Source organism: Xiphophorus couchianus, chromosome 19, assembly GCF_001444195.1.
Source record: "Xiphophorus couchianus chromosome 19, X_couchianus-1.0, whole genome shotgun sequence".
Classification (NCBI taxonomy): Eukaryota; Metazoa; Chordata; class Actinopteri; order Cyprinodontiformes; family Poeciliidae; genus Xiphophorus; species Xiphophorus couchianus.
In genome coordinates, this window is record NC_040246.1 from 18,735,134 (window position 1) to 18,747,716 (window position 12,583).

At 39.5% G+C, this 12,583-nt stretch overlaps 1 protein-coding gene across 2 annotated transcripts in view; it reads right to left on the reverse strand.

The window, feature by feature from the left end:
• Positions 1–12,583, reverse strand: part of rtn1a (reticulon 1a) — a 30,372-nt gene that overhangs the window by 8,846 nt on the left and 8,943 nt on the right. Inside the window, exons 2-3 of one of the 2 annotated variants that reach the window (XM_028000248.1) lie at positions 8,921–9,568; positions 7,406–8,065 (exon numbers count right to left, since the gene is read on the reverse strand). In XM_028000248.1, the coding sequence (XP_027856049.1) occupies positions 7,406–8,065; positions 8,921–9,568 (1,308 nt within the window). Of the gene's footprint in view, positions 1–3,039; positions 3,310–7,405; positions 8,066–8,920; positions 9,569–12,583 lie in introns of those variants that run through there. The other variant, XM_028000249.1, reaches the window with a different exon arrangement.

Sequence of the window (12,583 nt, forward strand, 5' to 3'; positions counted from 1 at the left end):
CCAATTTACTAAAATAATTGTTAGCTAGAACCCTACATTCAAGTAAATCCATTTAACTCTAGTTGAACATTTTATTGTAATCATTCAAAGTTAGATATTATGTAATTTTTTCCCCAGATTATACTTCTGTCTAGTCTTATATGTTTTGACTGTTTGTTTATGAAGGCCCTAAGCAGAGCTGTACCATTAATTTTGTTGTACTGCATTGACAAAAAATCTGATTTTCTCTTAAAATGGGCAAAACCTACAGATTTTCTGATAAAATAACCTAAACTCGTCTATTGTTCAAACAAGACCTCACATTATATTCATATTGATCAACTTTAGGATTTCCAGACATGAATTTCCCTGAAAGCTTCTCTTTAATGCAGAGAATGAGAAGAAAATATGGGATGAAATCCCTCCAGCTGGAGTGTGTAAATAACTAAATTATTCCGAACATTATTTAATCTGCAGAAACTCACTGAAAGTCGTCCTTATCAGAAAAATGAGCCGTTAAAGTCTGACGTAGGAGGCAGAACCAGAGAGGCCTGGTGAGTTCAGCTCTCACTGTGAGCCAAAACCAGATCAAACCGTTAACAGAGCTGACAATAATATCATCTCCCGCCCCACCTTCCCCGGTTCTGTAGTGAAAGTAGTTTAGCCTGACCTAATTAAACCACCAAACGACATCACTGTGGCCTCAAACGAGCCAGACGGAGAGAAGGCATGAAAAAACACTGGGACCGCCTCATCTGAGCAGAGATGTTACTGAATTTATAGTCAGTTAGAGGCTTTTTGCTTTAAAGGTGACCCGTTATGCTTCCTTTAACAGGTTGGGATGGGTCCATGGCCTAAACAAATCATTTTTGTTACATTTTTTGCTCAAACTCTTTCATAGATAATAAGATTTTAGTCTTTATTCCTTTCAGAATTAGCTGTTTTAAAGCGTCTTGTCACTTAAAATCCAAATTAGTGGGTTGCTGTGGTGGCGTAGGGCAAAGCACAACCCGCGTGTTGAGGCCTTGGTCCTCGTGATGGTGGTCGCGGGTTCGATTCCCGGCCTGGTGACATTTGCCGCATGTCTTCCCCCTTTCTCATTACCCTGTTTCCTGTCGAACTACTTTCAAATAAAGGCCACTAGAGCCAATAAAACCTTAAAAAAAAAGAATCCAAATTAGTAGCTGCTGGCCACGCCCCCCATGTCAACTTTTACACTTTGAAAAGCATTAGTAGAACCTCCTGCACAGCCAACGAGAATGCAGCATGAGGCTTATGAATAATAAGTCAACAACAAAACACTTGTTTCTTTCAGCAGCCATTGTACAGAGCATACAGCAGTAAAACCATCTGACCAAACGTGCTGGAGCTCTGCTTGGGTTGCTAGGTAACAGGACTGGGTTCAGCTGGGGTTGCTAGGTAACAGAATGTGACTAGGAATGGCAACAAAAACGTGAACTTTCATCCATTAAACATCTGGATGGTTTTTTTGTAAGCGCTTGGGTTTTCAGAAGCAGCAGAGATTCAAATGAAAGTATAAAAACGTGCAAAATGTGAATTTTCCATAATAGGTTTCAATTTCAGATTTTTATTTTTGATGCTACAAAGGAAATATTCAGCTGAAAGTTTTCAACATTTCTAGTTTTTGACATGAAGATGTAAACCTCTGGGGGTTGTTTTTCTGTTTAATTTCTTTAAAAAAAATTTAAAAAAAGACATAAATAATAAATAAATTCATTAAAAAGTAGTAATCATTGAGCTGGTTACAATATCAACATTAGTTTAGAGTTATTTCCCTTTGGCTTTGTTATGAAATTAAAATACTAATTAAAAATTATTAAATGTTACTTATTTGATTTACTTTTAGTGGCAGCGGAGTCATTTCTATTGGTTCACAGTAAAAGCATTTAGTTCATGTTTTATATTAAATTATTAAATATTCTGAAACGCTGTCATACAAACCAATTAGTGCTTAGAGAAACAGATATTTTGTGCAATATTTAGAAAACTACATTATTTGTTTTTTTCCTTTCAGCTTAGTTATAAAATGGAAATACCAGTAAATAAATAAATGATTAAATGTTATATATGTGATTGAATATTATTGCATTGTGTCAGGTTGTGTCTTGAATAAATACTGTGAAGCTGCTTTTATTTACATAATTGGGATTTAAATGTTATTTTCTGTCTTTTGAGTGATTCATTTTAAAGAAAATGTGTTAGAAATTAGTTATAATGTGTGCTGCAGCCAGATTTAAATGGCGTTTTTGTGTATAAAAGATGAGGATTGTGGTTATTGGACGTATTCGTCTGACTCGGCCCGTTCGTGTATTGATGCTGAATCAGTCATGTCCTCAGCAGGAAGGATGACTAAACAAAAACCCTGCAGCTTTAAAAATGACTCTGCGTGATTCAGAGGGAGAACATAAATCGAATCGATTCCTTCTTCGCTCCCATCAGCATTTATTTGGTGCGTCTTTACACGGGGAGGTTTGGTCTTTAGGGGCCGTTAACTCTTGAAATAACTCGACGACCTGAAGCCAGAATGTGCCGCCGCTGTAGCACAATGAATGCGTTATTCTGAGCTGAGCTCAAAACTGCTGAAAGCGCCGCCATTTTCTCTCCGTTTGGCGGAAACATTCCCCCGTCGGACGCTCTGCGGGCCGCCGTGGTGGCCTAGGATGTGGGGCTGATGTAATCAGGATGGGTGTGGCCTGATTACCATGGAGACGGTCTATCAGCACTATCCGACAGTCTGGCACTCGTTTCGCCCCCCCAAAGCAAAGAGAAAAAAATGGGAGCATATGAAAACGGCCGCCCAGCGCAGCGGGGAGGGTGTCAACAATCGGTACCAGCATGCAACCAAACCAGATGGAGCAATTTTCCACCGCCGCCTTTGTTTCCTCTGGGTGCAGATACAAACTAAGGGTGTGTCCCATGCAAAAATAAAGGAGCAAAACGTCACTATTAGAAGCCGAATGTGTGCATGCATGAAACAGAGTCTGTCTGCCTGGAGGCGACATGCAAACCGGCTGTAAAATCACAGAAACGCATCAGTACCCTGGCCCTTCCAGCTGCTCCACAAGCACTCCTTCTTCGTCATGTCTGCAGTAGCCTGCATGCTGCTGATCCCTCCGTCGCTTTGTCTCTTCGCGCTTTCCTCTTCGGCAGGAGCGGCTCAGTCGGTCGTCCCACGGAGAGGCATGAATGGTGGGAAGGATGCGGTGAGAGAGAGGCTGAGGACGGGAGGGAGGGAGGGAGGAGAGGTTTCCAAGGTGCTGCCGACTCTCGGAGCACAAAGACTGATGCTGTGGAGCTCCGTGTACGTGTGTGTGTCGGTGTGTTTGTGGAGGAGAGGGAGGGAGGAGCAGCAGGGGATAGAGAGAGTGGGGGGGGGTACGTCGTAAACAGCACAGCATCGAATCTGCTGCAGCAAACCATCCATGCAATGATTTAAAGCCCGGGGGGGAAGAGGGTGGCTGCGGTGGACGCTCTTTTGTCTCGTAAAGAAATGTTTCAGTTAAAAAAATCTCCATGTCATCCTCAGTTTCTAACACTGGCACACCAAAACATGCCTCCATGTTCAGGAGGCTCATTCAGGCTGAAACTGCAGATTATTTTAGAAATCAGTTACTGTGACGATTAATCGATTTAAAAAAATTTAAAAAAACTGGCACATTTTGGAGATTTTTCATTTAACCACTTGTCTTTTAGTCTTTACAGTATTAAAAATAACTAAGAACTTCAAAAAAAACATTTTTTTAAGATTTAAATGCCTATATTACCAGTACCCCACATAATTTTTAGGGATACAACAAACGATTATTTTAGGCGATTAATCAATTAATCGGATTAAAAAACTGGCACATTTTGCAGATTTTTCATTTAGTCGCTTGCCTTTTTATTAGAAATAACTTTCAAATAAATTTCCGTTTTTAAAGATTTATAAAAGCCTATATTAGCAATATAGGCTTAGTAATAGTTACATCCCTAAAAATTAGGGATGTAACTAACGATCAGTTTAGGTGGAAATTAATCGATTAATTGGATAAAAAAAACTGGTACATTTTGCAGGTTTTTCAATAAACTGCTTTTCTTTAACTTTGAAGAGAATGAACTTTAAAAAATTCCAATAAACAAATTCAAATTTTAAAGATTTAAAAGCACATATTACCAGTGCCCCACATATTTTTAGGAATGTATCAATGATTTTAGTTGGTGATTAATCGATTAATTGCTTATAAAACTGGCACATTTGCAGATTTTTTATTTAACCTCTATAGTCAATTAAAAAAAAATTATAAATAAATATTCTAATAAACAAAATTCTTTTATAAAGATGTAAAAGCCAACATTGCCAGTGCCCCAAGTAATTTTTAGGGCTGTAACTAATGATTATTTTAGTTTGCAATTAATCGGATAAAAAAAAAGACCAATACTACAGATTTTTCATTTAACCTCTAAAGCCCTAACACTAGAAATAAATTTTCTCAAAAACAAATTTGTTCTTTAAAAAAACTTTAAAGCCTTTTTTACCAGTGCCTCACATATTTGTAAATCCATCCAGCATCATTTTAGAGTTGAAACTAAAGATTATTGTAGTTGGAAATTAATCGATTAATCTGATTTTTTTTTTTTTTTAAATAGGCACATTGTACAGATTTTTTTTTTATACAATTGGAAACACATTAAAAGATGCCAATAAACAAATAATTAAAATCCTTTTTAAATAAGGAGATAAACATTTCATTGCCTGAAATGAAGTAACAGCATTCATTTTGTTTACGTGTGATTATTTGTAGCAAATAAACATCTGGAGCTAAAAAATACTTCTAACATGAAAAAAAGCCCTTTCTGCTCGAGTTTACTTCAATAGTTACAGGCTAATCTGTTGATTATTTTTTGGATTAATAGATTAATTATTGAATAAAACTTTTCCACTTAAGGAGTTCTGGGTAGAACATATATACAGACAAAGGTGTTTTTTTTATGCTAAGTGTTTATATATTTTTGTACAGTTTTGTCTGAATTACTGTTATGTTCTTTCATGAAATGGCCTTTTTTGAGTCTCTACACTCCAGTTAACAATTAATCAATTACTAAATAGGTTTATGATTATTTCAATAATCAATTCATCACGATTAATCTGATTGACCATCTCTACTCGCAGCGTCTTCATTGGTGTATCGCAGTCTGCTGTCACATGGCTCAGCAGACGGGATGGAAACGTGTTTCATAAAGAGAGCAGCAACATGGCAAACATCCAGATCTCCTATTTATATAAAGATTACAGTTGCTATAAATTCCTCCTTCTTTTTTCATTATGTCTCGGCTGTAATGGAGGCGCAGATCTTAATAATTCATGGTAAAGACGGAACGTTTCTGCTCAGCTGTGTTTGTGCTTCTCCTCCTCGGACCACATTTGGATTGCAATTGGAGTGCTGAAAATGAAAAGGAAAAGCAAACCAGGATGTCGCTAAGATATTAGTGACATCCTGGTTTGCTTTAACACTCGTTTCAGAGTGAATCGATGCCGTTTTCGAGGTCCAGTCCTCCCCTCCCCTGCAGACTGTCACACCTCACACCTTCTGCTTTCTGCAGCCTCATTTGCCTCCATGCCAACACCAACCAGGAGCGAAGGCAACGGCCCACACTGAGCATGCTCCAACCTCTCACTGTTGCTATAGCAGCTGGTGGGGAAGTGCTCTGACCAACGTCATAAATATCTGATGATCTTCAACAAAGCTGTGCTGCTCCCTCTAGTGGTGCAGAAATTAATTGACATGACCTGTTTTTTGTGTGTGTGTGATTCCAGAACCTTCTTTCAGTTTGATCAAAACAAAACAGGACTGCACGACCGTTAATTTATGCAAAATTCATAAATGTTTACATGCAAACCTGCATTATGTTTGATTAGAGGCAGAAAAATGTCTGAACAGTCGGATTTGAAGGGAAGATGCAACCGAAAACTGACCCAGTTTTAACATCAAATAATTATGGAGTCAAAACATCAATATTAAAACACCATTACCTGCTCATCTTTTGAATAATAATAAGGTAAAACATGCAAATAAAAGCATTTTCCAGTCAGGCTGGACAATGTGGACTTCCAATTTTATCACAATATTTTGCGTTTTTATTGTAACAGTAAAACTAGTGACCATAAAAACAACTTATTCTTAGTTTTTAAGGTAACCGTCTGACTGTCACATCAATTATATCCCCGTAAACACAAATAATGCTCTTGTAAGTTTCTTTAGGACACTGGTTACATGATTTGTATCACTAGACTATAACTGTATTTTCAAACTCATTTGTATTTATTGATGCTTTCATTTAACAAAAATAGTATAAACTTACCAATCAGGACAGTTTTGATGTGTTTTAAACATTATTAGTTGGAATTTAAATAGAAATTCTTACAATAAATGATAAACTATTGAATAAATTCCCACCTCTAATGAGAAGGGTTTTATTTTCCCCCTTATGTTCCACCAGGGGGCAGTATATGTGAACCGAGCGCCGCAGCAGCGTTTCCTCCCACTCAGAGGAAAGTCCAAGTATTTTTATATTTCACAGACGTCACAGTTTATACACTGCAAAAACACAAAGTATTTTAGTCTAGTTTCTAGTGAAAATACCTGAAATAAGACTAAATTAATTTCTAGATACTTTTTCAGCAAGATACAGGAGTTTTTCTTCAAGTCAGTATTTTCTTAAAATGGAAGAAAATGTTTTAGTTTCACTGGCATTTTATTTAACTGTGAAATGTTATCAGTGAAATAATCTGATAGAGCAATAACTTTAAAAAAAAATCTAAATTAAGGAATTATTGACTTAAAATAAGGTCCCCTATCTTCCTGAAAAGAGTTGTAAGTTTTGTCTTCGATGTATATTAAGATATTTGCACTGAAAACTAGATAAAAACTCTTATTTTTTTTATATCTTGGTACACTTGAAATATCTTGTTTTAAGTAAAATAATCTGTCAATCAAACCAGTATGTCTTTATCAATATTGAGGAATTATTTAAGCTCCTATTTCTTGCTGAAAAGTTACTTAAAAGCTAGTTTTGACTTATTCCATGTGTACTAAGATATTTCCAGTTAAAACTAGACCCAAAAAAACTCTTAATATTTTGTATTTTGGCAGTAAAAGAACAACCTTTTACAATTGTTTGTTTTTACTGAAAATATTTTGGTACACTTGAAATAAAATGTTTTAAGTGAAGTAATCTGCCAGTGGAACTAAAACTTTTGTTCATCAATATTAAGGAGTTATTGACTTAAAAGAAGCTCCTATGTCTTGCTGAAAAGTCACTTGTAAGTTAGTTTTGCCGTTGTAGACATTTGTGGGCAGAAGTACTCGGTAAGATTTTGTGTTTTTGCAGTGTGCCTTTAAGTTGAACTGCAGATTTGAGCACCAACCTTTCTGCTTGCTGAATCCCTGCAGCAGCGCGGCGACAGCAGCTTTCCCCAGCTCTCCTTTGTCCTGCTGGGGCGGCATGTCGCCCGGCTGGGGCTTTTCTGATCTCACCTCCGGAGGCACAGTGGCGGTCGGAGGCTTCGGCTTGCTGGGAGGATCCTCCTCTGCTCTGACGGGGCTCTTGGCCTTTTCGGCGGCCGGCGGCTGGACCGGCGCCACCTCAGGGTGACTGCTGGGAGGGCTGGCGGCGTAGACCAGAGGGGACGGAGAGGGGGCTCCCTGCTTGGGACCGCCGATGCCCTGCTCTCTCTTGGGGCTTTCCTCGGAGGCGGACTCGATGATGAGGTCGCTGTCGAGCTCTGCTTCCCGCTCCTCCCTCAGGATGCTGTAGGCTGCAGGCCCGGCAGCGAGGCCCGGCCCGGCCTTGGCCACCGGGGCGTTGTCGAAGGGGTTGCTGGTCGCCTTGTTCTTCGGCGCCTCAGTAAATGGGTTGCTGCGCGGCTTGGGAGGCTCTTCGGAGACCAGCTCGATCTCCGAGTCTCCGGACTCGGCGCTGCTGCCCTCGTGATCCCGGCTCCTGGGTTTTGGGCCCGCATTGTTTCTGGAAGCTGCAGGCTTTCCGGATTCAACCTTGAACATGTCATCAGATGAAAACTGTTTCCCTGTTCACAGAGAAAGCAGAAAACTATCAGTGCACCAATTGCAGATTACTGATTATTAAAAAGCCGATTCCAATGTCTTTGTCTGAAATGTTGCTAAATATTCCAAGAAAGTTTGATTTTTGTGGCAGATTTTTAGACTTTTACTGAGGTAGATAAGATCGATTAAAATTGGCTTCACATGTACGTATCGGCCGATCACCAATCTCCCAAAATGAAGAAAATTGGCACATAAATTGGTGCAACCCTGCAGAAAATCTTTCACATTCTATTTTTAAGACTTTTAAGGCCTTTTTGAATGGAGTTTAAAGTCTGTTTCACAACAGATGGTATATCTGGATGGTAAATCAACAGGAAAACGCTTGTCTTTTCCAGCAGCCATTGTGCAGTAAAACCAGCTGACCAAACGTGCTGGTGCTCCACTTGGGTTGGTAGGTAATGGGAGTGAGCCCATCAATTATGATGTAACAATCAGCTCCTTTTCCAGGCACTGAAAAACATTAACTTAATGCCAGAAAACCGTTTGGTGTTTGTTGTTTTTTTAGTGCTTTGGCTCTTTTTTTAGAAACTGTTGAGACCAAAATGAAAGTGTAAAAATGTGTAAAAAGGGAATTTTCATTCCTGTAATATGTTTTGAAGGGCAATTTTCTTTTGTTGAGACTTCATAATCCATATTGTTTTGGTTGTTTGTATATTTTGGATATTCAGACGTTTTCCCGGTTCAGTGTTAAGTTTATTTGACAGGGCATATTGTCATCACATTGTAGGAAAATGGACAATAAATTGTTTATGGTGATATTTTATCGTCCAGTGAAGTTTATTCTGTCGGTACTAAGAGGGGTTCTGCTCTGCACCTACTTGTTGGTGAAGCGTTGGGCGTGGAGGCGGGGCTGTCGTCCTCTGGCTCAGACAGGGTTACCGTGGGAACGCCCTGCTGACCCACGCTCAGGACGTTTTCACGCTCCGACACACCGACCGACGGGGGCAGCTGCTGCGGCTCGGCTTTAGACGACCCGGTCAGGGTGATCTTCACCGGGCTGGCCGTCTGCGGGGTGCCGCCCAGGTTCCGGTAGGAGCGGTAGTCGTTCAGCTCCTCATCGGACGGATCCTCCACGTAGGGGAAGGAGTGGGAGCCGAGCGCCGGACCCAGGTTCTCCTCCTCCTCATCTTCCTCGTCTCCTTCGGGGTTGTTATCGATGTACCTCCCCACCAGGTCGAGATCAGCGGAGGCCCGGCTGCCTTGGCGCTCCTCCCCATGGCTGATATCCATGTAGTTGTAGGATTCCGTCTTGTCGGAGCCCAGCAGGGACTTCGGGGTGTCATCGGGTAAATTGGAAGCGGTTTTGGTTTTGGAGGTGAAGCTGTAGGCGTCGCCGGTGAAGTCGCCCAGGGCGTTGGAGGGCTTCAGGTCGTCCGGTAGGTAGGAGGCCTGATTGGACATCAGCGAGGTGTACACGTCGCCGTCGTCATTCATGGGTTTCCTAAACAGGCCAGACATGGGATCACCTGCAGAAACGGGCAGAGGGAGTCAGGAGAAGAATCCGAACACTTGAAAACCACAAAATCTTACCAAGTATCTTTGGTCCAGTCTCAAGTGAAGATATCTTAGGCAAAACTAACTTATAAGTAACTTTTCAGGAAGTAATATGAGCTGTTTTAAGACAACAACTCCTTAAAGGTGACAAGACATATTGTACTTCCTTCAACATCTTGGGTTAGGTCTATGGTCTATAGAAAACCTATTTATTAAACTTTTTCACAAAATCATTCTAAGATTTTAGTCTGCTCAGTTCTGCCCATTCTGAGCAGTTTTAGGGCCTCCTGTCACTTTAAATCCAAATAAGCTGCTGCTGGCGACGCCCCGCAACTCAACGTTTACACTCACACATATAAATGGCTGCAAACAGATTCGCAATTATACGGCCGTACATCTTTGAAAAGCAAAAGCGGAGCCTTCTGCACACCAACAAGAATGCAACAAGTGGTCTCTGGATGATAAGTCAACAACAAAACACTTTGTCTTTTCCAGCAGCGCATACAGAGGTAAATATGCTGGAGCTCAGCTTGGGTTGCTAGGTAACGGGCATTGCCTGCTGATTTGTGATATTACATTCCAGAGGTTTTTGAAACGACTTATTTTCTAGACACCAAAAAGCATTAACCTATTGCCAAAAACGGCCAGTCTTTTTTTTTTTTTAAGTGCTTGAATTGTTTGTAAAAGTAGTACAGATCCAAATGGAAGCAAAAAAACATGCAAAATGTGAATTTTACATAATAGGTCCACCTTTCATATTGATAAATAGGTTCTAGTTCCACATGCTGATTATTTCACTTATAACAAGACATTTCCCAGAGTTATAATTTAAATAATCAGCCAATATAAAGCAATTGTTGACGTAAAACAAGCTAATTTATCTTGCTGAAAAGTTACTTTTAAGTTAGTTTTGCCTAGTGAGACATTTGAACTAGAAACTAAACCAAAAATAATTGGTAAGATTTAGTGTTTTTGCAGTGTTCTCTGGGTCAAAGCAGACAGAGTCCGATTAAAAAAAACCGTTCAGTGAAACAAAGATGTGCTTCAGCTGCAGCCTGACTGACAGGCTGGGACTCAGTCACACTGCGTGTCTGGTTGTGGGTCTGCTCACACAGCGGCCGCTTGTGCGCAATAATAGACAGAGGAGGATTGTTTGGACCCCCAAAAAGCCACATCTGAACACAACAGCAGCCAGTGAAGGACTGACGGTAGCAGAAAGCCGGAGCGCTGCTTCATTTCAGACGCTGAAGGAAACAGGAAACCGCGCGTTGTTTTGTGTTGCATCACCTGCATTTTCCATGTAGTCAGACACATTCTTACACTGCAAAAACACAAAATGTTACCAAGCATCTTTGGTTTCTATTGCAAATATCTTAGTACGCTTGAAATGAGACATAATTAACTTTTTCAGCAAGAGAGAAGTTGATGAAAATTGACGAAAAATTACTGATTCAATTTACAAATAACTTCACTTATAACGAGACATTTTCCCATAAGTGGAATAATCTGCCAATTATACTTGCATTTTTCATTAGTATTAAGGATTTATTTACTCAAAACAAGCCTCTACATCCTGCTGAAAAGCTACTTTAGAGTTTATCTCATTTCAAGTGTACTAAGATATTTGCACTAGAAACTAGACCAAAGATACCTGGTAAGATTTTTTGTTTTGCAGTGTTCAGTAAAACTGCAGACAGGAAGTGAAGCTCAGATTTCCATCTTGGTGGAAAAATGAATCAAGTCAGCATAAATATTAAAATTAGTTGAATCTCTGAGCGACTGGATTCCAATTTGCTGTTTACGAGTCAAACACAAAGTGAGCCCTCTGCTTCCTCAGGCCAGCGGCTGCTGCTATAAATAGGCCGGTTCTCCTGCTGGGCTGGATGTGGGGTTCTGGTGGGGCAGAGAGTGAAAACGGAGGGTCAGCTGTTGAGGACGCAGAGTGATGGACAGGAGACCAGACGAGTCAGGACGTCCTGTCCCTTCGTTAGCTTCCTTTCTAAAGAGCCCCACCAGCCTTCGCTTCCCTTCTGCTGCTTCCTCCGTCATTAACAATACATCAGAACCGAGGCGTAAACACGCCACGCCCGGGTCGGGACTCAACAGGAGGCGAAACAGGCTGGAACACTTTGAAGGGAGAATATTACAGCATCTGCAGAACCTGTGAGCTGCTTGCCCTGAATGTCTGGTTAAAGTCATAGACACTAGGAGGCGCCAGAGCCCCGACCCATTTTCCTCTGGACTAAAAAAAACTATACTTAAAAAATATATATATATATACATTACCAATGCAGAACATATTTGTAAATAATTTTTAGGGCTGCAAGAGAATAATTGATTAATCTATTATTCTGACGATTAATCAAAGGTTTGGCACATCTTTTGCAGGATGTGCCAAAAAAAAACTTTGGCACATCCTGCAGATTTTTTATTTAAGCTTGCTATATATATACAGCGTGTATATATATATATATATATATATATATATATATATATATATATATATATATATATATATACTGTATATATATATGGACAGAAAAGTGCCCTTTGGAAATCTTTATGTGTGTACAGTGTATAGCATATTTGTATAGAAAAGCTTAGGTTACCAACGCCACACTTTTTGTAAATAATTATTAGAGCTGCAACTAACGACTATTTTTGTTATCAATTAATCGATTATTCTGATAATTAACTGGATAAAAAATTTATAAATTCTACAGATTTTTCATTAAGCCATTTTTATATTATATTAGAAATGCATTAAGGGATGCCTATAAACAAACTAGTTCAATTTTTAATATGATAAAGATATGATTAAAAAAAATTAAATAAAGAAAATATGTTTTTACCTCAAATTCAATAACAGAACATTCCTTTAGTGAACAATTAATCATTTATAGCAAAGGATGCATCTGCAGCTAAAAAATACTCTCAACATGTGAAAAGCTCGTTGCTTTCTGCTTGACTACATTGTAGGGCTGATT